The sequence below is a fragment of the Rousettus aegyptiacus genome, unplaced genomic scaffold (genome assembly GCF_014176215.1).
Source record: "Rousettus aegyptiacus isolate mRouAeg1 unplaced genomic scaffold, mRouAeg1.p scaffold_m13_p_2, whole genome shotgun sequence".
In the NCBI taxonomy this organism is placed as follows: Eukaryota; Metazoa; Chordata; class Mammalia; order Chiroptera; family Pteropodidae; genus Rousettus; species Rousettus aegyptiacus.
The window spans coordinates 33,264,115-33,291,191 of NW_023416295.1; the positions used below are offsets into that span (position 1 = coordinate 33,264,115).

The 27,077-nt window shown below is 33.5% G+C and overlaps 1 protein-coding gene across 1 annotated transcript in view; it reads left to right on the top strand.

Moving 5' to 3' along the window:
* TMEFF2 (transmembrane protein with EGF like and two follistatin like domains 2) overlaps nucleotides 1-27,077 on the top strand; it is a 214,195-nt gene that overhangs the window by 92,361 nt on the left and 94,757 nt on the right. Inside the window, exon 5 of the mRNA XM_016127563.2 lies at nucleotides 21,821-21,917. Within this exon, the coding sequence (XP_015983049.1) occupies nucleotides 21,821-21,917 (97 nt within the window). The remainder of the gene's footprint in view (nucleotides 1-21,820; nucleotides 21,918-27,077) is intronic.

Genomic DNA, 27,077 nt, shown 5'->3' on the forward strand with positions numbered 1-27,077 from the left:
ACAAGGAGGGACAGTAAGAAGAGCCAGACTTTAGGATCCCAAGGGATCTGTTTACAAATCTCATTTCTACCACTGTTAGCTTTGTGCCTTTAAACAAGACATTGAAATTCTCTGTTTCTGCACGTATAAGCCAGATAATACCTACCCCATGGAGTTATTTTGAGTACTAACTTAGGCAGTGGATAGAACTACCTACCCTAAGGTTTGTCTATAGGTAGGTGCAATTCAGTGGTATAATAGTTTTAGTGGTGGTAATATTAAGAGCATTTTTGAAACTCCTGGGACCAAAGCCTGGCTTAGAAAAGGCCCTGAATAAAATTTAGTTCTGTTTCTCAGCCTTCCCTTTACCTACAACACCTAATTCTCTTCTTGCTTGAGTTGAACTCTGAGTCAAAATAGACCTTAGAGTTTAGAAATGAAGATAAACATTTCAGATGTAAATAAAGAGTGAACAAAGTCTGAAAGTTGAATATACAATTTCGACATACAAGAAACAATAAATATACTGGATTTTTTATGGGGGGACAAGGGGTGTGGTGGTATTGATTGTGTAGAGGAGTACTGCAATATAATTTCGACAGCTGATGCGCTGTCTAGATACATGAGGTAACAGCTTTATATAGGTTTTTTTCCTACTACTTTTGAATTCAAAACAATTTTTATCCTAAAACTGCCTAAAAATTTTTGCTAGCATAGACATGTTCCAAAATGCAGGAAACATAACTGATAAAATAACAATGTTCTATTTAGCATTTTGACATCTTTTACAGTCTTCTTTTTTATTTAATTGAAAACATTTTACAGTTAAAAACAAGCCACGTTACTCAAAATAATTTTTAAAAAATGGTTTTTAGGGATAACAGTCTGGGGAAATGCACCAAAATAAATACCAGTTGGGGTAAAGATGATCTAAATCTAACCTACCAAGGAAGGTCATTTGTCTATAGGCTCCCAGTAAGTAGAAAAAATAGTTTTACTAAAAACTCATTTCAGAGTAAAGATCATCAGCAAACATATATATAAGAGAAAGTTTAACCTCAGTACATGGCACAGGGAACACAAATGCCATAACTTTATAATAGAAGTGATATAAAGTTAAATGATAAAAAGTGATAGAATGTTAGCAGAGTTTCAGTAATGCTACTAAAGTCATTTGTTTTTAGTAGCATTGAAATTTGGATGATTGTTTTAGAAAACAACAGGAGGAAGATAACCAACAGGTCATATTTAACATGTTAACTCTTACTTTCTGTTTAACTATAGTGGCTGTTTGGAGGACTACTTTCTAAGAATTCTAAACCACATGGGGTCTTAATAGGAAAGGGAGCAAGACGAGTAAAAGTGTCTTCTCTGGATAAGGACACAGCAGTAAGAAGTAAAGATAAGAGATTTTCAAATTCTTTAATTAAAAAATCTTCACTCCTAAGTACACGTTTTTCAATTCAGTAAAAAAAAAAAAATGATGTATTTATGAGTGTGTTCATCACAGAATTAACTACAATGCCTTGCCACCAAAAAAAAAGCAACTTCAAAACAAGTAAAATAGGTTAATAAGTTAAGATACATCATCATTAGTTTTTATGCATTAAAAAGTATGATTTTTAAGTTTATGTAAAAGACTTTAATATTTCTTTTACTATATTTTCTTCATATATTTTATTATTTTTGCCCATAGTAGTCAAACAAAATAACAATTAATTTAAAAACACTGAGACTTTTCTGCCACTGACATCAATTTTGTATCATCTCCTTCCCCCTTGGCATATTTTTTGTAATAGTTATGAATCCCTGAATGTTTGGGGAAGAAAGCCTGATATTTATAACAGTTAATTTCATAGAAATTAAATTTCAGGTATATGTACTTAATAAATGGACATATAACCAGGCTGATTATTTTATCTTTCTTAAATTAGAATTAATATGGCTAGAAAGAAATTATTTCCATCTCGTGCCTCTTTATAATGAAATTTGCTAATTAAAAAAAAACCTCAGACTACTTAAGAGGGAAATATATTTTCATGCCCTGCATTCCCAGGCTTAGTATTAGAGTAGGCAAGTTTCTTTGCAAAGAAATTTTTCAGAGAAAGCTTCAAGACTAAATTATGAAGCATACTGCATTTTCTGCAGATTTGTGGTAAACCATAAGCTTATGTACAAAGATGCCACTAGAAAAACAGTATCACTTATTTTTCCAGTTATTTAAATATGTTTTGGATAGGCTCTAGCATTGTATCTGAAAATACATATCACAGAAGTTCTTTTTTTGTTCTTCACTGTCATAACAAAAAATTTTCCTTCTTACAACATCCCTATGCCCTCTTTCCAAATATCATCTCGATGAATGCTAATTTTACAAAATACTTTCTTTATTCAGGTAGCACATATAACATTACAAAAGGTAGTTATTTTTTTAGGATTTGCTTTTCAATATCACACCTATTTGATCAAATATTTTGTAAAGCATTATGTGTAATGAGGTAAGAATTTGGCAAGCAAATAAACTTTTGGATGTATACCACGGTAGCCTAAATGAGCACGTGTTTTGGGTTCTGCAAAAAGATTATTTTATATAGTTTGAGCCTTTATTGCCATCAAAAAGAAAATCATAGAGCAGCAAAACTGTTCATTTAAATTAATATGTATAAAATCTATGCAGTTGATATGTGTCTGAAAATACCAACTGATATACTTTCTCTACCTCAATACAAAGCTCACAAAAGTATGCTGGATGAGTTCCTTAATGACTGACTATAGAAAACCTATATGATGGTGAATGATTTTGTCATAATATGGTCTAATTGATTTGAATTAATATACTCTATGTTTATAATAAATTACTCTCTAGCATATGCTATAATTGTTTAGCCATTTGTAAAATTATCTTTGTTCCTCCATCTTCAACTCTATCACTACCATCATCATGCTTTTTTGTAAGATAGAGGGCAGTTCTAAAATTAATGTTTAGATGTCTTGGGTTAAGGGAAATTAATAAAGTAGACTTTATACTTATCATGGTATCTCAAGTTTACATATTTTTTTTATCTTCCCAGGCACTATTTATGCAACATGATGTACAAGTACCAAGCAGTAGAAATGCTTTAGGTCTTTAAAAGCTAATGAACAAATGAATAATTTATTTTTAGAAAACTGCTCAAAGCTTAGATGAAGAAACGACTGAGTATATTAAATTTAGGGAGGAAGGAAAAATCATTTTTATTTTTCATTTATTCATATGTATATCAGCTAGGGTCTATTGGCATAACAGCAGGATATAATTATACGGTGGCTCCAAAGATGAGTTTTATTTTGCTCTCATATTATAGTCCAGGCTTGCGGGACAGGTGAACAGCACTGCTCCACATGATCATTCAGAGACCTGGGTTTTTTTAATTTGTTGATCTGCAGTTCTCTAAAGCAGGTGTCAGTAAACTTTTTCCATACATTCATAGTAAATATGTTAAACTTGGTGATCTTTATATGGTTTCTGTCACATGCTCTGCCTCTTTTTATTCTTTTAATAATACTATACAAATGTAAAAACCTTTCGTGGTTTATAGATCATACCAAGTAGGCTACAGGTCAGCTTTTGCCTATGGACTGCAGTTTGCTGACTCCTCTTTAAAGGAATTCCCCGCATATTAGAAGCTCAATCTAGGCCACATCAATGTACCAAAGTGGAAGTAGAAGGAGAGAAATTTCCCTTAAGGAAGTGAAGCAGTGGTTATGCACATCACTTTCTGTCATGTTCCATTGCCAAGAACTTGGCCATATGGCCATATCGAGGCACGAGACTGACTGGCAAATGAAGTCTGTAAATTTTCACATGGTCTACTAGAACTCTTTTACTCTATGTGTCAGTTCGGTCCTCTGGGAAGAAGACACTGAGACAAATTTAGAGTGCGCAAGCATTGTTGGGAGAGTGGAACAGAAATTGGAGAGAAAGCAAAATTAAGCTGGGAAAGTCCTCGGCGATGGTACAGATCTAATACCTCTGAAAAGAGAGGGGACAAGAAGCAGAATCGGGCAGAGCAAATCTCAGACCACGATGCAAATCTGGCAAAAATTAGGTCAACACTGTGTGCATCTCTGAAGCAAATATCACCCATTAAGGGAGTCTTCCATGGGCCAGGATTTGCCAGACCCTAGTGTCCCACTGTGCTCAGTCTTTTTCTGTGGCAGCACAAGAAGAAAGTGTCTGGAGCTTGAAAGCTGAGGTGAATCCTGAAGTCTCTAACAGCTGGAGGCTTCCAGCTGGTTGCATATCTTATACAGCTAACTGGCAAGTTCTTTCTTAAAATAAGATCTGAGATAGGTACCTCCATAACTGCCATATTGTGTAATAAAAGGAGAATGAATTTCAAGACTGCTAGCAGTTGGCACAGTATATACATATAAATATATATATGTACATACACACACACATGTGCACATATATCTCCTGTTAGTAGTAGAATACAAATAATTACGGATTTAATTATTGGATGAATTTTTCAAAACCTATCAAGAAGGGGATAGTGTCACAGCGAGTAGTGGCATACCTACTCTGAAGTTGAGCAATATGTATATTTTTTTCCTTTTTTTTTCAGGCATAAATTTATATAGTTAGTTATAGGGGCCACTTTGTTGTCAATTTTGTGATTTATTTTTTATTTTTAAGCCGACACTACATAGAATATAGTTTTCAGTTTGTATGAAGTGAGATTCAGCTGAAACATTAGGAAAGATCTAATGAAGGTCCTGTGCCTGAAGTCACAAATATTATGTACTATAAATATAGAGAATCAGCAGTGTTAAAATGGGAATTTTCCCGATTCACATCAAAAACACCTCTGTGGTATATTCCTAACACCCAAGGTAAAAATTCTTACTCTTCATTGTTATCCAAATCCAATAAACTGGATTTAATTTGGATGAAAGGGAATATAAAAGACTAGGTTCAAATATAAATATTTTTTGTCCAAATTTAGTAAATGAATTCAGTGAAGATATATCTCCCAATCCATAAAGGTAAAGAATAATAATTTCTATTATTTATTGGAGATACTAATAAATGTCAGAATCTTTCCATATGTTGCATCTAATCTTAGATCATCTTTGCAATAGTTACTGTTATCCCTCTTTTGTAGATGGTGGGACAGAGCCTCAGAGAGTGTCAGTGATTGCAAAGGTATATGACTCATGTAGACTTTACCTGGTGTTAAACTCAGATCCCCGTGATCTAAGCACCCATCATTTTTCAATAATGACATTGTCTTTCTAAAATGAACAAGCCCTTTGGAATAATAATTTTTTTCTCTTCTTAAAATTATTTACATTTTGTTACACTTGAAAAGCATTGCTTTTCCTAAAAAGGGCTTTAGTCTAGTACAAATAGAAGTGAGAGAACTTTGTGCGTGGCTGTTTAATACAGACTCTCTACTTGTGCTGCTGTTTATTTTCTAGAGTTCATGATCTTGGGACCAAATTCATTTTAGAAAAAATTTTTAAATGTTTTTTAAACCTTTTTCTTACAAGAAATTAGAAAGTTGTGCTTGTGTGTATGTGTATACACGAATGTAGTCAAGCTTAAAAACATAAGCCTTAATGTTCATACCTTTCTGTATCCTCTCACACATCCTTATGTAATTGACATTCCTCATTCTTGCCCTAGTTATTGCCTGATCTAATGATCAAGAAGTAGAAGAAAGATATCTTTGGAAGGTTAATAAGCCATCCAGAAAATTAGATTAGCATGATCAAACCTTAATGATTATTATTTCTCATTATATTAGATCACCTGAAAAATTTGAGGAAGAAAGAAAATTGGCATCATCGAGCAATTATACTTGTAGTTTTCCACAGTAGATTTTACAGATGATCACCAGTTATGAATTCTTTTCATATATAAAACCAGAGATTTTTTATAAATTATACTAGCATTATTATAGTAATCAAAGCCCGTTTATTTGATCATCATCATAATGGAGTACTTGAGGCATTTTCTCCTTTGCTAATTGACAGTTGGTCAGTTAAGAGGTGCTTTTCATAAAATCTTCCATAACCCTAAGGGTTTGAATTAGCTTCTAATAAACGTCTGAGAAGCTACTCTAGATTCTTAAATGCATTTGCTAAAACTCTCAACTGCTATTTTCTACCTTCTGGTCAGTAAATGCCTTTGATCTGCCATCTAGCTGCCTTTCTTGCTTCTGTCTATCTGTCTCAAGAATCATAACCCTACTCATCAGCGTAATGACACATTATCATTTAGATATCATTTTCTGAAGCCAGATTTTTCTGAGAAAGAAAACGAAATGCAAAGAGTAAGGAAAGGGTCAAACTGAAGCTTGGATTGCCCTATTTGGAGAATTGTAAGAGGTGGTGTATGGTCAGAAGACTAAGCCTTGAGTTCGATTCTCTCACTCTAATTTCACACCTAGGTACTTCCTATGCAGACTTTTTGGCTCACTGGCTGCTGCCTGCTCATCCACCTACCACTTCACCATCTGTGGCGGAACATCCTCAGCTGCACAACCAACGTTCCACAATATCAATATCCAGTTATGCAAAATTGGTTCCTTCAATTTCACTCTCTCTTATCATTTCCTCATAAGGTGGTGGTAGTGGAGTAGGGGGACTCAATTTGACTAAATGAGTAAATGAATTTGCTGATTTTTAAAAAAGAGAGCATGCAGCCTTAAATTACTCAAAAATATTTTAAAATATTTTCTCGCAATATTCTAATCTCCATGATGGCAGGGACTTTATTTAGCTCACTGCTTTATCCCTGTTAGTACCAGCTAGTAGGTATTCAGTAAATGTTGGTAGAATGAATGGATACACTAGAGAAAATGGCCCATATCATTCAATTAAAATGTAATATCTAGTTTCATCTTGAGTCCTTAATGTCATAATGTTTTAAATAAATAAACATTCAAAGAGATTTTTTTTTGTGCAAATCCCCAAATATCTGAAATAAGCTTAAATAATCTGAAGTCTCTGTTAATAATAGGAGAAGATGGAAGAATTGAGAAGAGATGGATGGAAGGGGTGATGGGAGGGACAGTGATCTATATTAGTTCCTCAAATGCAACAAAATGATGTATATATTTGAATAAAGAAACATTCTAACTATAAATATATACCTATAAATATTAGTCTTAAAATGACCCTTTTTCTTGTCTCAGACAAAATCTACCCCTTCATTTATTCAGTAAATATTTCATAAGTGCTTTACTGTGTGCCAATTAATATGGGGATACTAGGGCACACAGCAAAATAAAACAGTTCTTACCCACAGGGAAACCATAGAGGTAGTTCTTTCCATCTTTCCTGTCTTCCTCATGTACAAAATACAAAGTCCAATGTATAAAGAATAAAATGATGCCCTTAGTATCTCCCACAATATTTGAATTAATCTGGAAAAGGTAGCAATTGAAAATCTCCTTTTCGCCAGCTGAAGTTAGCTTCTTCAGTGTGTATTCTAGTGTTTAAAATAAATGTTTTTGCAATTAGGGTAAAATAATGTTAGTGACAGCTGCAGAGACTAAAGCCTTCTATTTATTTGGATACTCATTTATCTCCAAAATATCAAGGTAATGGCAGATCCCCAGCTTATCACAGCTTCTAGATGTGAACACAGAATTAAATCTCTATATGCCTTTGTTAGCTTTAATCTTCCTTCTCAAACTGCTGGTAATGAGAGGCCTGCTGATGTCAGTTAGGAAGGTAATTCTTCTGTAGGAAACTTTTAGCCACCAAAATTCAGGTCTGTCTTATTACAAATAATATACTGCTCAAGGCTCCCATATTGATTTAGTGTAAACTCACATAGCTAAGTATATACATGGAAGAATTAGGCCCTATGAAAAAGGAAAGGAAACAGTTTAAGGGAAAGGAAACAGTTTTACAGCAATATACACTGAAGTAGTATGTATATATTGGTGCTGTACTCCAGGCACAATAATTATCTCAGTGTATGAGATAGGCATGCTAATCCAAACTATAAATATAATTGCAAATGTGGTAGCCGCAACTTTGGACAGAGAAAAAAATATTCATTAAAACCACATTCACTCTATTGTGCCTAGTTCTGTGCATGTAATCTGTTGAGTTTCAAGCCACAGTAATACTTATGCTCATTATCAGGATGTTTAGAGACTGAATTGGAAGATAGCTATGTTTTGATCATTTGAGATAGAGCAGGAATACAAGGCTTATTAATTAAGAATTCATTATGTTTATTTATTAACTAAGGTACGTTATATACAAAAATGTTACACATGGTCACACCACACATATGTGTATCACAGTAAGATATTCCCACCACCTCATGGAAAGGTGAAAATGTCAGTCACACCATCTCTGATTTTCTATAGGTTGACAGACTGAAACAAAAGTACGGAATTGGGAAGACTGATTCATGAATATTATTCTATGATGTATTCTAGTTAAACCTTTCTAGGGTAGTGCTGTCCAAGAGAACTTTCTGTGTTGATAAAAAATGTCCTATATCCGCCCTGTCCAATACAGTGATCACTAGCTACATGTTGTTATTCATTTCTTGAAGTGTAGCTAGTAAAACTGAGAAACTGGATTTTTAATTATATTTAGTTTTAATTAATGTAATTTTAAACAGCTACGAGTGGCTACCAGCTACCCTATTGGACAACGTAGTTTGAGAGCATTTGATTGCTAATGTTTGAAAGACTTGCTTAATATAGTAGAAATTTAAAATACTGCTTTTAGTCTTAAATTAAGCAGAAAGATATATAAAACAAATTTAGTTTTATTTTCATTCGATAAATATTTATAGAATAAAAATTACCCCCCAAGTGGATCTTTCTATGTTGCAATAAAATTCCTCAAAGAAATTTAGAGACAAAACTTGGTACATTTCCAGCCTTCTCACCACCACCTTTTCCTTACTATATCAGGGTTTTGGAATTTGCGGTTTAAAATGTTAAAACTAAATATAGTCTATGCTTAGTTAGGCAAGTCAGACCTTCTCAGAACTAGTAGCAAAAACTTAAGGCAGGTTGATACTTCGAGTTTGGATATGCCACACCAAGTAACATATTAACTTCTCTACTGCCTTATTAGAAGAAAGATTTGGTGTCTGAAAGCAGACATGAGATTACCACAGGCTCCCACTCTCCGCGAGCCAACTATTTGATTTATCTGATGTGTGATCTCAGACGACCCTTTCAGGCACTGAACCATCAGAGAGTTATGTTGCCGGATGATAAGAAACCTTCAGAGGTACCTAAATCTTCTTTTACCACTGGGAATTGTATCTGTTTGGAATAAAGAACATTTTTACATATGATGTTTCTATCTAGATAGCTATAGGAATATTCAGAAAAGATTCACAGACTTAAATCAAATTCACATTGATGAGTACCTTAAAATCACACAATATTTACCAAGAATATGTTAGACAACACTCTATTTTTATTTTATTTTTGTTTCTCAAAATACATTAAAAATGGTTAATATATTATACATTGAGAAGTCCATTAATCTTTTCATTAGCGTTCGTTTTCCTGTATTTTCCTTGGAGACAAACCAACAAATGAGGAATGTTCTTAATTTGATCTCAGGAGTAATTATAGATATGGATATTGTATCATTTAACAAATGCACTACATAAACTTGTAGATTTTTTAAAATGTGTATTACTATGCACCAAGAATACAACTGGCTTCTTAATTTCACTGAAATTCTTGGACTGAATTTTATTTCTAAACTCACATTGCACATGTGCTTGTTATTAGGAGTTAAATCCAAGTAATTTGTCTTTAAAAAAATTTGAAATTCTTCCCAGTTGCATTAAAACTGATGTGAAACCTGTTTTTAAAAACATATACTATGAAAGCGATAGTCTTGGCTTATAAATCTCATCTACAGATCTCTCTCAATATGCAGCAGCCTGTACTAAGGAGACTTCATTTTGTTTATAGTACACATACTCACTTTGCCCTGCAACTCTGCCACGTGTGGCTGATCATAATAGAAACTGTCTTTAAAACACATCTTCCCCATTTAGAAATTCTTCACCTGAATATTTTTTTCTATTCCTTTGCACTAGCCCTTCTGAACACAAACAGATCACTGTCTCAGCCATTTGATCCTCTTAAGAGTAAAGCTAAGGTGCATGATTTATTTTGTTTTAATCTCTTTTTAGGCAAAGATGAATGTGGTTAACAACTTTTCTCTGTGACCTGCTTGTGAGGCAGTGTGGGAGCAGAGGAGGAATGAAACTGTTGTCATGAAAGATAGCCCACGTATTGGGTATTTAACATGGAATTTAACAACCCAGGAAGAGGCCTCTTCATTTTGATACCTGTATTTGTGTTAGTGGAAAATATTCCTACATGGAGATAGTTTTACTTATATATGACTAAAATGCAGTAAAGATATGATTGGTCCCTATGTACTACCTCATATTTAGGCATATTCTGAAAGAGATGGTACTTAGTACATTTAAATCCTTTTCTTCACTGGCATCTCTTCCATTTAAAAATTCTGTCAGTCCCAGTGCTTGTATAGCTATGTAATTCCTTAAGAATGTTGCTTCAGATACACAAAGAAATAGTAATTGAGTACAGAGACAAAATTAGTTGCTACATATCAATATTGAACCAGGCTTCCAGTATTTCATTCCATTAACATTTTTTTTGAATCACACTACATATATTTTTTTAGGGAAAGAACCTTCTATTCATTTTATCTGATCTAAAAATACGAATATGCATGAAGAAATTTAAACAGCATTGGGGAAAAATGAAAGCAATGGCATAGAATGTTGTGTGGGTGTGAATTTGGTCAGGGAACAGAATGTGTTTTGAGAAAGGAAAAAAATTATTTTCCGCTTGGAGATACCCCAGATCAGCTACAATCTACCTTTACGTCAAAGGGCTTTAAGGCTTTAAAATCATGCATGTGAACATAGTTTTTTAAATGCCAATAATTATTAGGAAGTATTTTCTGTATGCTCTAAGAAAATAAATAGGGTCTATTTAAGGAGGTAAGAATTTAGTATATTCTTGCACTTTTATAATAGTTATCAATGTTAGCTTTAGTGAATGAGTAAGATTAAATTGTCCCAAATGTGCCAACAATATCCTCCTGTCTTCTCCCAAGTGACAGCATAACACCTTTCCATACCCAATCTACTTCTACTCTACATCCCATGTAAGGCCATATATTACTTTCTTAGAACTGTCATTTTAAAACTACAATAAATACAATCTGCCATTATCACGCAATAAACTGCTTCTTATTCCTAATTCACCGTATTTAGTTAAACCACCCTTTCTCCATACTTTAGGTATAAGCTGCTAAATTCCACATGGCTGCCATTTTTCTCAGCGAATCAGCATTTGACTTACTTCCATATATTCTATTCCATAGTAACCATCGGTAGTTTGGTACTTGGGAGTTGCTGGTGAAATCAACATAGTGGAACCAATTGCATCTATGCCTCTAAGGCTTATCCCAGATATATTCAGGTTATGCATGATTATGCAGTAATAACAAACATCCCCCCAAAACTAGTGGCTTAAAAGAATCAAAGTTTATTTCTCATTCGCACGGCAGGTTGGGTGGCTCTGCCCACTGCAACCACTCAGTGACCTAGACAGATGGAGCAGCTTTCTTGAACATTGACTTTATTCCTGCAAGAAACCATCAGTACATGTAGTCAGTTCTCTCTCCAGATCACATGCCACATCTGACAAATGTTTACTCCTCTTTTTTTATAGCCTCCTAATTTGGCCTCCTTTCCTGCCCCTTCCAAGCGCCCTTTAATAATAGGGAGGTTTCCAACCAGCAATTAAATCCTCTAGCCTTAAGTGACCCGTGTCACTCCCACTCAACAACTCATTAGCCAGAACTAGTTGCATGGTCTGTTCAACCACAGGGTGTTCAGGAAATGCAATCTTTCCCTTTGCTTGGACATTTTAATGAAGGAAATCTGGAAAGTAATCCAACTTCTACAATAAGATAAGATCTAAGAATGCGCGGGAGTACAACCAAGAATCCAACATAGCCATGGAATGAAGGAAAAGGAAGGAAGGTGAGGACATCTTTCCTGAATGATGTGATGCTGCAGCTGAATCTTCAAGTTTGAGTCAGAATCAGCCATAGAGGTAGGGAGGAGACGTTTCACTATATACAGTAGAAACATCTGTAAATCCCCAGCAAAGTGATGGATACAACTATAGCATAAGGAGCATACTAAGGGTGCTAGAGATGAAGGTGGAGTGATAGGTTGGGAGTAAATCATGAAAAACTGAATACAGTGATAAGGGACTGTGGATTTTTATCCTGATGGTAATGGGGAATCTTGGAACTAAACAGGGCTATATCATAGTCAATATTTGTATTTTTAAAGTATTGTTCAAGTTTGGTTATTGACCAGTGTTTCATAGTCATTAGAAATAGTCACTGACTAAATTAAATGAACAGTATCAAAGCTCTGCAAAGATATAAGTTCATTTTTATTTTGTTATTAATTTCATCAATATAACCCACAATGTTACAATAATACAAATTTTTGGACATTTAAAAATGTTTCTTTCCTGGGTTTATTATATTTACCAATGTTTTTGTTTATTCACAAAGAAAAATCATACTTTTATGTCTGATAACTTTAGCATATATGTCCTTCAATATTACAGTTTTTAAAACATTAAACAGAAGTAATAAGCTATAGTCCCTGTTAGACCTAAATCTTGATAATTTAGGCTAATAGAAACTTTTCCCAAAACCTGAAGTATTTTTTCCATATTTGCAACAAGGGAATTAATTCAGGTGCAATTATCCTACATTTTAGGTATAAGGTATTTAAAAATAAAAGATCTATGAATCTTGATGAAACTATACATGAAAGCATTTGAGTTTAGAAAATTGGTCTTATGAAATTCCAAATAAAACACTCTTTATTTTTAAAAATGTATCTCTTTCCATTTATCTCTGGATATCCTTGGCAATCTAATGGTGCTAACATTTTCCCTAAAAATTCATGCATTTTTTTAAATCTAGATGTCTTTTTCATAATTATTCATTCTTTCCATTTTACAGTTTTAGAATGAACTAATGGTTTTGTAAGTAGACATATTGATTAGCTTGAAGTCAATTTCTAACCTATTCCAACATTTCAGCTTTTTTAGACCATTTTGTGGGTTTTGTTTTGTGGGGTTTTTTTTTTCCAATTTATGGAAAAGTTTCAAGTCTTCTTTCTTTTATGCTTCAAACTGGACAATTCTGACATTGCTATATTTATACTTTTGAGAATACATTTTTTTAATCTTCTTTTGTTTATGTTGATTTGAAATTATTCAGCAATTTTTCTGGGAGGAAGTAAAACTGAGGATACTGGGGCTATGCCTTACTTGGCTGCTAGTGGGTACAGGTTCCAAGATGGAGCACAAGAGATGCCTTTAGGAGTGCTAGGGTATAGGCAATATGTTACAAATTTGAAATTAGAGTTTGAGAGACATCTGTATACTGGAAAAGGGAATCACAAGAGTGACCTAAGTCCACCGACTAGAGACAATAGGGAGAATAGAAATTGTAGAGGTAAAAGGGTCTCAATATAGAACAAGTAGGGATGGAGGAAGGAATGTGGTTAGATCTAGCACAAGGCTGAAACCAATCACAAATAATAAATTCTAGCCATGACATTCTTATTATTTTGGTTATTGTGATTTCAAAAATTAAAGACTGGCTCTTCAACAGCAACACTAGGCTGGAAAATATTACAGGCAATTCAGAAATACTATAGCTATAACTACCAATTTTATGAAATGCTATGTATGACCTTTTAAAATTGGCTTGATTATTACTGCTGCTCTTTTATTTTATTGACCTATTTATATCAATCAATTATACATTTAAATAAATCTTGATCATAAATTTTATTTTTAAGTTTTATTTGGACTTTGAAGTTAGACTTAGATGGAATATGTCTTTCGGGCTTATATTTTCATTTATATTTTATTAATAGGAAAATAAAGAAAATATCACTTTAGTGTTTTCTTTGTTTCAAGATCCAATGTACTGGAACAAAGAGCCTAGAGCTATGGGCAATTTCTGAAAATACTTATCAGAGACTGACTTTCTTTCTTGCTCCTCCCTTAATCCTTTTACTTCTTAATATAAGAGACCAAATAAGAATGTTTGGGTGCAAGATTTTCTTTACAAGTTCCTCAATATTTTTATTTCTCTATTCCGTTATTGTGTGTGTGAGTGTGTGTGTGTGTGTGTGTGTGTGTGTGTGTGTGTGTGATTCTCATTGTCTTGCTCCCACCAAGACTTCAGTGTCGTCATAAGGCCATTCACAGTGGCTAACAATTCACATTTGTGATGCTCTGTCTTGGACTTCCTTCAAAGAACCTTCTTACATGGAACAAGATAGCGACTTTACTTCAACTTTAACACTTTCTTAATGTTAACACCTTAGAGTGGCAAAGCAATTTAGAGGGTGCAAAGCGCTTTCACATATTCTCCTGTTTAATCTTCTCTATAGCCTGTGAACTAAGCAGGGCAGGCATCTCATTTTACAAATAAGAAATCTGGGGATTAAGAAAGATTCTGGCCAATCCAAATCCAGCTTCCCTACCTCTAGGCCTGAATTGTATAAACTATGGAACTTGCTCTAGATTACTTCATGTCATTTTAAATTTTAAATGGTGTGATCAGATTTGCATTTCAATAAGATACATGCGAGATACATTTCAGTAATAATGTATGGGAGATATATTTAAGATAGACAAGTTTGCAAGTACAGATCTGATCCTTAGAAGTTTAGGTAATGTATAATTAAAAGTTGAACTAGTACAGTGTGGATGGAATGGGAAAATCTTTAGGAAATAAACATGACACGTAAAATGTTACAGAATTGCAAAGCCATTCTACTGAAACAAACATTCATTAGGTTAGAGTTAACTCTACTGGCAATTTAGTCTTTATTTGATGATTCAGATAAAACTCTACACCACGAAATGTCTTTATCAACACCAAAAGCCATATACTGAAGACATACAGAAGTGCAGGTTAATACAGATATATCTTTATTTATTAGAGATTTGCTAATTATAAGAATTAAGCATAAAGTTGGAAAGCAATAAACTAGCACAGGAAAGGCTTAGAAAGACTTTGCTCTTTCTTCATTCGTATTCACGCTACTACAATATTTCACGTCTCTCTTTTTTATCTTTTTCTCAAATGACGATGTCCTTCTTAAACACAAATACAATAGAGGCAATATATATAACCAGAGATCTATTTCATCCTCCCCTTTCCAGTGTCACCTCCTTCCTCCATCTGTCCCCACATACTCTCCCATCCCTCCTAGAGTGGAAGACGTGTTCCTACCTCTAAGACTGACCACTGCGCCTGTATGTAAAAACCATTGCTTCTCGAGGACCTTGCTTCTGTGTTTATCCCTTCTCTCCTGCATAAATGTATCCCTCTCTGCTCCATCATTTCTCTCAGCAGACAATGATGCCTCAAATCTATCTTTTCATAAAATTTTTTTCTTGACCTAACATTTCTTATCCATCTACTGCCTCATTCTCTGTTCTTCTCATTAGGAAATCTGCGCCAAAGTGTCACTTACGTTTATCCTTTCCACTTACTAACTCAATCTCTTCTCAATCCCTTCTCACTGGGGTTTGATCCCGATCATGCTTTATAGTAGCTCAGGTAGTCCAAGCCAATGTTCATAATTTACCAATAAAAATAATTTTTTTATATATTGGGCATTTAATAATAAAAAATTAAATGATTTAAATTGAATTACATTAAATTTGCAATGATTTAAATTAATAGTACTTAGAATAATGAAAGTATTTTTGCTTATGATTATCATATATTGATATGTTAGAGTTTTATGAAGTCCAGCATAGTAACTTGCTCTGATGAATTCTGCCATATATAATATCAAGCTGAATAAGCATTTTCTCATCCTTCTTTCCATCCTTTCTTTCTCTCTCATTTTTTTAGTTTCTATCTTCATTCTCTTCTCCTTTTTTCTATTCAACTGAGCATCTTCAATTTTAACTCAGACAGAACTGAGTAAAATCAGTCAGACTTAAATGACAATAGAATTGTGTCTAATATAGTAGCACTGTACTAATCTCAAATTATTTTGTTGTACAGACAATAAATTATCTGTGATTTCTAAAGAAGTTTTGTCAAGCAAACTAGCTTAATTATGAAAAATTAAATTTTCTGTAATGATCTCTTCTTTTGAGTGTTTAATATAAAATTCATTTGCTGAGGCATGAAAGTTGGTTCTTAGATTTTTCAAGTGGATTTTAGAATTTTAAACCATTATGTTTACGTGCAATCTTAGCCTGCCTGTAGTTTTTAGCACTTAAATTACTTAAGAATTAAAAATCAGCAGTGGATTTTCACTTCTTTTAATTAAAAGAAGCAAAGATAATGAATTTCCTCCCTCAACTCTGAACATGCAAGTTTTCAAAAAGAAAAATTGCTGCTTATAATTTTATAATCAAAGTAATTTTAGTTACAACAGATAATTAAATGTTATCCATGATAAATCCTTTATCTATATAAATAAAGTAGAAAAATTAAGTCTGCCAAGAATTATTGTCATTCTACGTATTTAAGAAAAAAAAACAACAAAACATTGACTACTGGGTTGATGTTGAATTTAAAATAGAAAGAGAAAATTGCCTTTCAATTTTTGAAAAAATATATTAAAATTTATATAACATTTGTGTAAATGCTTTTCCTTAACTTTGTAATAATTTCGTCAAGTGTAGAACCACTATCTATGGGTCATATTTAAGCTTAGAAGTCTCATTCTTTTTTTGTTGATTAAATCTAATAGTTTCATGGACTGCCTCCTTGATTTCAGACTTGATACATGTGGCAATTTCTATTCATTCATGTTTATACTGTGTTTAATGTTTATGTTCTGCTTAATTTGAATGGCACACCTTATATATCCGTCAAAAAGATATACTAGAGCTGTATACATGGAGAGGAAAGTGGGAACCATGCTTAGACTGGAAAGGTAGGACTCTGTTGGGAAAAAGTGAAACTATAATAGAAGCAATATATCTTAGGTATTGCAAAATATGTGCTGCTATAGAAAAGGAATAGTTAAAAGTTTGAAAAAAAGATTTGGAAAAAATTAAAAGCAGATCCAGGGTTGTATAGAAAAATAATGCAACCAAATCTGAGATGTGGAAAATGATGTGAAGTATGTTTTCTTCGACTTTATTGATAACATTAATTCGTATCTTATTAGTTATCTTCCACTAGGTGAAACTATAGTTACAAATGACCTCAAAACCTCAGAGGCTTACATTGTTTGTGGTGTAGTTCTTGCTCTTGAGACTGTAGCCAACTATGGCTCTGCTTTATATATCTTCTCATTCTGGGACTGGTTGAAGGAACAGCTCCTATTCTAGAATGTGTCCTTTTTATGCAAAAGGGAAGAGCAAGAAAGTAGAAATGCAAATGATGGCTTTTATATAGTTTCTCACTTCCACTCACATTACAATGGCAAAAGCAAGTCCTAAGGCCAATAGTGAAATCATGGAACTCAAGTCATATAGTTATGGAGAGGAACATAATTCATGTATTGGAAAGGGTGAGGAAATAATTGGAAAAATTAATACAATTCACGATAAATATATCATTCATGTCTTTCATGGAGAATGTGAGACTACAGAAAAGTCTTAAAAAGAGCAAATACATGTCAGAAGTCAACGATTAAAAGTAACAGACAGAAGTCTGTGTTAGTACTGAAATATCTGGCATTTACCTTTAAAATTAACAGAAAATAATAGGATGACTGTTTAAGTAAGACTAATTTTATAAAGTAACAGGAGGTTTACAGAATAGGTAGATGTACAATATATGACAATAAGAATGCAAAGAGTGGACCGTAGTAATTAAAAACGTGTCATAGAGTTCTTAAATTGTTCATAAAGTAATGGATTAGGATAATTTAAAGATGCATATTGTCATCCTTGAAGAAAGCACCAAAATAACAGAAAAAATGACCCCCCAAAAGTTACTACATTAAAGTAAATGGACTAAGCACCCTGATCAAATGCAGACGTATTCAGACTAGATAAAAAAGCAAGATCTGACTATATGTTGTTTCCAAGAAACATACTTAAAACATGTTTTAAACAGGTTGGGTGTAAAGGGATAGAAACAATAAACAAAAGAAAGTTGGTGTGGCTCTATGACTATCAGAACAAAGTAGACTTCAAGGTGAAGTGTTACCAGAGATTAAAAGAGTGCATTTTATGATGATAAAAGGGTCACTTCCTTATAAAGTCATAGACTACAGAATGTTTCTACACCGAAACAAAATCAAATCTCCCAAATACAAGACAAAACAAAATAATATAACAAAAAAAAAACTGGAAACAATTTTACTGTCACTGATAGAGATTTTAACACTTCTTTTTTCAGCAATAGATAAAAAAATGTAAAAATTAGTATAGTTATGGATGATTTGAACAAAACTAACCATCAACTTAAGCCAATTAACATTTATAGCAAATTACTCCCCACAAGAGGTTACAACTTCTAAGATGCATATGGATTATTCAAGAAGATAGATCTTTTTCCTGGTCATAAAACAAGTTTTAATAAATTTCAAAGAAATTAAACAGAATGTGTTCTCTAACCACGATAGAGTTAAATAAAAGATGAATTAAAATAATATATACTTTTAAAGACCCTCAAATATTTGAAAGCTAAAAAACACACTAAATAATCAATGGGTCGAGAAACCCCAAGAGGTATTACTATATATATTTTGAACAGAAATACGTAAAACGCAACATCCATATGTATAAGATGCTGCTAAAGCAGCCTTTAAAAAGAATTTACGGATTTAAATATCTATGTCAAAAAATAAGAAAGGTATAAAATCAAACACTTCTTTGATTTTAAGAAACTAGAAAAATAATAAATTAAACTTTAGGTACATAGCATGAAGGAAATAAAAACAAGAGCAGAAATCAATTTAATAGAAAATTTAAATAGCCTTGTATGAAGAAATTAAAGAATAATACCATCATATACAAACACTTTGATAAAAAAAGGAAGTGAGAACACTTCCTAACTCATATCATGAGCCCATTTAGGTAATATAGTGTAGCATATATTATAATGTATATATATATATATATATAACATGTATTATAACTATTATATGTGCTATATATGTAATTATTATCATAACTACTACTATTATAACATTTAAAATAATATATTATTGTTAGTGTTGGGGTAATTTGAATTTTGGTGTCACCTCAACGGCATGGGGGGGCGGATAACAGCGTAGAAGTGTAATTAGCATTTTTCCTCAATTCTTCCTCATTGACACAGTGTAGAATCACAGGTCTTTGAGATTTAGACAAGATTTATTAAACGTATATTTTAGAAAGACAAAGCACCCTCCAAGGAGGTACATGGTTTTAGCAAAGGTCTGTAAAAACAGCAACAAGCCAAAAGTGGGAATCTCTGAATTATATTTGGGCCGTGATGGATGGTTTCAAAGACATTCTTAGGTGATGGGCAAGTGAGGTCATTTTGATTGACACTTGGCTGCCGTATAACACTTTGACGATTGCGCATGTGCTTACCTAGAGATCGGCCTGTTATAATTAGATTCATGAACTTCTAGGCATAAACATAGTATTATAATGACAGTTTAATGAGCATTAGATTGTAGGCAGATTAGGGTAGTACTTTCTGCACAGGCTTCTGTGACCGGATTAAACCAGCTAAGGCTATGACCCTTCCATCCTTTGTCTCTGGGGATGCAGGAGGGATTTTCTAACTACCAATAGGGTATTCTTTGGGTGGTTTCTAGGCTGGGTCTGATTAGCTACCTAACATTATCACATGTATTATAATATATAGTGTATAATTATGAGTTAGCATAATTCACCCCCTGGATTACTTCCAGTAGATCATTAACTAAGGATCTCTACTGTAAAGCAAATGAGGCTGCCCCTAACTGACTATAGCTATTCACTAAGGACCTTCCCCTTGCGTTAGTACATTTCCTGAGTGATGGGAAGTTTTAGTCTGGAAGCTGCTAATCTTGCTAACACTAAAAGTCTCTCTCCCATTAGCAGCTTCTGTGTTGCATTAATAATAAGAAAGTAATAAAGAGACCAACCTCAGCTGTTCAGTCTCCCCTGAGGTGAGGCCCTGGCTTCTTTCTTATCCCCATGGTCCACTCTAATGGTCTTGCCTGTATTAAAGTAATACAGTGGATAATAAGTGGTGTCTATTTTATCAGAGTCTAAAATTCCTTCTTCTTTCTGAGGAGAAATAATTTTTTTAAGACTTTCGTATTTAAAACTATATCATGAATACTTTTGCAATTGAAGTTAACCTGTGTAATTCAAAACTTTTTTAACGTAAGTGCAAATCATCAAGTACAGGAAGAAAAAGATGCTTTAGAAAAATATAAATCTCTCCATCTTTCCTGTAAAAACTATAAAACAGTACTGTCAGAGATGCCTTTTTGTCCTTTTTTAAAAAATTAAATCACTTATCTGCACAGCAGCAAATTAAAGAAAATCAATGAATAAAGACCTTTGCTTTTGTAAATATTAAAAATCCTCTTGTTAACAAAGAAGAAATTATGAGAAAATATCTTATTAAAACGAAATAAATAAGGTTGGATTTGTTAGGTTCAGGGAGCATGTTAATAAATTGTGCCTTTGTTAAAATTTTCTCTTATTAGGGTTCATAAAGACAGGAGCTAATGCCATACTTAATTGCTTATGTTCTTTTTCTATTGAAAATACATGGCCTTTTGCAGAAGTGCACTTTTTAAAGATCCTCTTGATTTAAACATCTGATTTTAAGTGTATTTTCTGTCCATGAAATTAGATTATCTATGCAGTACTTAGGTTGTTGCAATTTTTCGTCTATAAGTAAAGCTATTTTTGCTTTCAACTGTATATTTTTTAATTGAGTAAACAATAATCCATCATCTCAAAAGTGTTGCTCAGATGTTCATTATTTGGACTCAGAATTCTTCTTGATTTACACTATCGTGTCATAATTTTGAGAGGTTAATTTTGTAATTAGGTTATGTATTACATATTTTTATACCTGTAATTTATGGGGAGAAAAAAAGTCCAATCATTATCAATGACAGTATATGTTTTTAACAAGAAATATATGTTCATAACCCTCACAGAAAAAAAACTATAATGGGCTCTGTTCAATATTTATGAAAGATTTAAGAAACTACTGCACAAACCAATTAAAAGCCATCTTCTAAAAATTTACTATCAACATTTTTTTCTTATAACTACTTAACATCTTGAGGAAAAAATAAAGACAACACTTAATAAGTCAAGGATGACCATCTAAGTTTCTTAAATTATATATAAAAGCCTTCGAATGAAAATAAAATCTATGATTTAGAAATGAGAAAATATTAAGTATTTTTTAATAAAATAGACATATTTTCCTCTAGGCAAGTGACAATCTAAATCCTTTTTCATTAAATAACTCTTACATATGGTTTATTTGTGAAGCCAAAAATTTTTGATAAATCCAGTAAACCTTCTTCTTTGTTTTATTTTGCCTATAAAATGCAGAAATGTTCACAACATACCAAAGGGTAGTATATTATTGTTAGAGCTGCCTTTAAATTTAGAGAAGAAAGGCATTGAATACGGCATTCTTATGAACTCTCAATAGCAAACAGGTCCATTGGAAAAGTAGCAGTTTTAATATAGACTAATCTTAGAGTTGTTGGTATTATGCACACTTATCTGAAATCTTTTGTTTCCTTTTTTCTGTTCTACAGTCCATGAAGGCTCAGGAGAAACAAGTCAAAAGGAGACATCCACCTGCGATATTTGCCAGTTTGGTGCAGAATGTGATGAAGATGCCGAGGATGTCTGGTAATGTGCTTTTATTTATTCTTTTAAACAAAATAATGACAATAATTGTTTTCTTTTTATTCCATAAACCATGCCTAAAGAAGACATTTTCAGCATTTATTTTTTTTAACCTAGTTTCTAAGGAGTAGGAATTGGGCAGTAATAACAGCAAGGAATATCTGAAGCCGAATTAAGAGTTGGGCCAGCCGAGCAGCTGCCCAGAGCTTTATTTGGTAAGGTATAGAAAGATATGACTGAGACCCCCAAATACTGTCAATGGTAAAAGCTGGTGAGAATAATTTCATTTACCAGGACATCTCTCAAGAAGCATGGCCCAAAAACTGGACAGCTGCTAATCAGCTTCCTAAAATGGAGAATCTGGGTAACAGCAGAGATTTTATTTAAGGGCATGCCTTTGTGCACCCGTAGCTGAATTGAGACGATGACAGGACAAATGATCTCCGGGTCGTCCTCTAGGATCAATGTGTCTCTTTAGCCAAGAAATATTCAGCTTCTTCTGTAAAGATGTGCTGAACAAATACTGAATAATATTCATTATTTTGAATGGGTCCCAAAATGTTAGCCTCCTAGGGCACTGACATGTATTGATTCTGCCCTGATCATACCCAAAGTGAGTGACCTGGAATTCGGAGGATATCTTTGTGGCATGAGAGCTGAAAGAGGCAGTCTCAATCTCTGTCTGGCCCCTCCTACTCCCTTAGCCTCTCCCCTCTCTCAGTCATTTTACATATACATACCTTTCAGGAAAACAGCCAGGTGTCCTTTGTTTTCTTCACTATGCAGACTGTGTTTGCTTAGAGCTGTTAACACTCATTTTGATCAAAATGACTGAGAGTAAATCTTAAATGTTCTCAAGGAATGGTAATTATGTGACATGTGGTGTTAGCTAGCATGATGGTGGTAATCATATTGCAATAGTAAGTGTATTACATTAAGTCAGCAGGTGTACATCTTAAACTTATACAATGTTATATCGATTACATCTCAATAAAGTAGTGGGGAAAAGTAACCATTTTGATCAACCTCAAGTGGAGGGCGCAGTTCATCTAAGGAACAAGAAAAAAATTAAGGCAAGTTAATTTTGGCAAGAATGAAACAGCTATACTTAAAATATTTTAATATGTTTTTTGAATGCAGATTAAGTTGAGGATTCCAGTTGAGCAAACGGAGGTTCTTAGGGTAAACTAGGTACTTACAAGTAAACACTGCTATTGACTAGCCAGACAAAATAGCTGCCCATTAATAAAAGCAAACATTAATAATTTCCGCACCTGTCAAATTTTGTAGCCAGTGGGCAGCTAGAAACCAAGTCCAGGAGTCTGTGCACTGGTTTGACCATTGTGAGGTAAATGTAGGTCTGTATTTTTAAGAACATCCTGGGCATCTTAATTGCTGGTGAATTTTTGGTTCCTAAATCTGGCTGGTTATCAGAATTACATTGGGAAATTTTTAAACACTCCAAAATTAATGAATCGGAATTTCAGAAAAGTGGAGCTTTAAATTTTCCTTATCTGAAACTCCCCCAAATGATCACAGAAATACTGCTCTAGAATAAATGACTTGAGTCAAAGAGTCTTTCTCCTCCCTAAATACTTTAGGGCTCTGTATAGTCATAGTCTTTGTATATTGTTATACTTATAGAAAATAAATATTTAAAATATCTCATTTTTAATGATTGCTGGTGACTGCGTCTGTAGTTCGACATTACTTTAAAGTTATTAATTATCTCACTGTCAATTATTTTACACTTAAAAAATTTACACGAGTCCTTAATTTTTTCTTAAGAATTTTTATTCCCCTAGTTTCTCATCTCTTTAATGATCATCTTTAAGTGACATAGTTCCACTTTACAAGTGCAAAGTTTTAAGAAATGAGATAACTATAGCGGCTAAAAATGACTGATTGCTAACTATGAGCTTGGTCCATTTTGTATGCATTTTTTCTCAGTTACCTTCAAAATAAGACTAGGAGTAGATTTCATTATGATCTCACTTTATAAAGAGGACACTGAGTTTTAAAGTGGCAGAGCCAACATGAATATATGAGGTAAAAGTAACTACTGGGTGTTAGCATAACAATTTAAACAAAGATGCAATTACAATATTTTTTCCTGTCACATCTGGAATAATGGGATGGCCAGATTGCAGGCAGTTTAGATCCAGTAACTCAAGACCTAACAAGGTTGAAGCTGGCGACAAGGGAGATGCCTGCAGCAGGCAGTGGGAAAACATTCAGGCAAGCAGTGTCCTTTCTGGTATTCTAGTGAAAGTTTTATCTATGGTATGAAGGCAGGCAGTACAAGGAGATATGGGCAAGATAGTGGCATCAGAAAGATTGAACAGCTATGGTAACTGGAGTTAGAAAAAGAAACTCAGTTACAAAGAGAACAGGGAGAAGAGCAAGGCAGAACCTCAGTCAGCTAGGAATGGGATATCAGGAAAAGTAATCAGGGACAGATACAAGAGAAACTAGAAAGATACCCACTTGTATAGAACTGGTGTTGAAAGCCAAGCCTTACTTACCATGGGGCTGAGGCAAGCGCCTAGACCTCAGAATAAATGACAAGGTCAGAATGAAACCAGTAGCAAGGCTGACTGGATGCTGAATCAGTTAGCTTTTGGCTACGGATATCTTGTACGCCCCCAGTTTAGAGATAAGATTAGCTTCAAAATGCGGAATAAGGCTGAACCTCCAGATGGGGCTAAGTGGCCATAGCTGTGAAGATTAGAGGGCTGTAGGGGGCAGGGAGCCAAGAACATCATTATGCTCCCCAGGCAAGAATGAAAAGTTGTTAGGGTTTAAATAAAATGTACTTAAAATGTCCAACGTAAGCAATAAGGAATAGTGCTGGAATGATAAGCGTATTGATTTTCATTTACATAAATACCTTTGTATGTTAATATATTATATTTAGTTATGGCCATGAAGGGCAGATTGGAAAGAGCTGAAGGACACAAGAATAAAGCGATAAATGAAATTAAATAGGCATGGAATGAAAGAGGCTGTAAAGTAAGATAGGAAGCAGGAGGGGAGTGATCTGACTCTCATACAGTCAGCTGATTCAGAGGTGCTTTGATGTGCTATTGATTTGGGGTGAAACCATGGCCAGGCCCTCTCAGAAACATAAAATCCTGCATATGCTGCGGCAACAAAGAGTACAACTCAGTGTTTTGTATTATTTTCTCCCTTGACACTAACTAAACTACAATTTTATATAAACATATTTCCTGAACCCTGCCTTATGAGGTAATAACAGGATTTGAGTAAATAACAACTGGGAAATAGTTATTATTGTATCTGCAATATTAAAACAAAGGTGAAAATTTAACCCCTGATCTTTTTTAACCCTGGCCTAAGAAATTAATATTCTACATTTCACCACAAGGACTAAGTCTAGTTATTCAAAGGTACTTTCTAGGTAACAGTAAATCATTGTGAGAATTAAAAAGCCAGTACACAAACAGCTGATCTTGTTTTCATAGTTACCTAGATGAGTTCTTGAGTTAAGAAGAAAGTAACACTAGACATGGGGGGAAAATAATAAATAAAATGGAAAAGAGTAAGGAAAGTGAAGGTAAAAGGAGAAAAAATTAATAATTAGAGGATGGTATTGATAAATCATATACTAATGACATAACATTTTAAAGTGTTTATCTTGAGAAAACATGTAGGTTGTAAACTCATATACACCTTTCATTTATGTTCTACAATTTCATTTCAAGTCTTTTTTTTTTTTTTTTTTTTGTCTTTTTCTTCTTCTTGTAGAGAACATCAAGGCTATAGAAATCAGGAAATGGCCAGGTTTTTTAGTAAGGAAGAAAGACCATTGCTACAAAAAAAAAAAAAAAAAAAATCTTCAGTTGTAGATATATACCTAAATGTAGGACAGGATTAATCTTTCAAAAGAGAGAATTATAAGTCACATGGTGATTGGTCCACACCATAGGTACATCCACTCTCATGTTGAGGTATCTCTTTATTTAGGATGGACTTCAGAAATAATTTGAATGCCTGTGCAAAAGGATATGTGGCCTGTTTATGGGGCAGAGGTTAAGAATAAATGAAAAGAAGAGCTTAAAAGATTGTTTCTCTTCATATCAAGACTGAAAAAATTCAAAACTAATACATTTATACATCAAAGAGACTCTCAAATACATCCTGTCAAATATAATTTATAAAGAAAAAGAATAGCTTATAAATAAGTCAAACATAATAAAACTGACTCATTGCAAAGTAATAAAGCCCCATATGATAGCACTGGGAATACCAACTTATGATTTCAACAAATATTTCTTATACTTGGTTGGTTTTAAAAACAGCTTTATATTCCCTAATTATCATACCTGATAAATTATTTCAGTAAGTACAAAGTAGGTCAGTGGTAACTCTTTGCACTGAGAACTATTCCTAAGGAGTTATTAGCCTAGAACTTTCTGTTGGTCCTATCAGTCAGAGTAGTTCAGAGTCCTGAGGTTGATAATTGATTTAATGTAAGAAAAAAGCAGGTTGGTAGGTAGTTGAGTCTGATCATAGGAATGGCTGGATATGAAATTGGCTGTGTGCCTACCATTTCCTGGATATCAGGATAGATCAGGGAAGAGAGCACAGGTGTAAGAGCAGGTGCAGCTGGGTGACAAATGACATAAGGAGAACTTAAATTATTATGTATATTTGCTTCTTATGGAAGCTTCATAGCTCCTATTTTCATTTTAACTTTGCTCTTTTATTTTTCTCTACATGCCACTCAGGCTCCATTAGCAATATCGTATTGGCTTAAATGCTATTAATTCCTCAGTAGTCATGTATTTTATCTTTGAAACATTAATAATGTTTTTCAGTTTTGGTGCATAACATCCCTTGTTGGACTACAGTGGTAAGAAAGGAAGAAAACAAAGTAGTTTGCAGCAAGATGAGTTCAGAAGAAAAAGTGAATGAGCATCTTTTTTTTTTTTTTTTCATTTCATTGATGTTCCAAAGCTGAAATAGGGTATGGGATTTGACATTCCTTTTGTGACTGTCTTTTAAAAAGACAGTTTAGTTTGAAGTCTTTAGCTTGCTCCTTTGATCTGAGAAGGCTCCTTGTCACTAGGAAGACTGTGTGTTGCTGGCATCATTCCCACTTTTAATGCATGTTGGACTGTGGAGAATCATGAATATTTG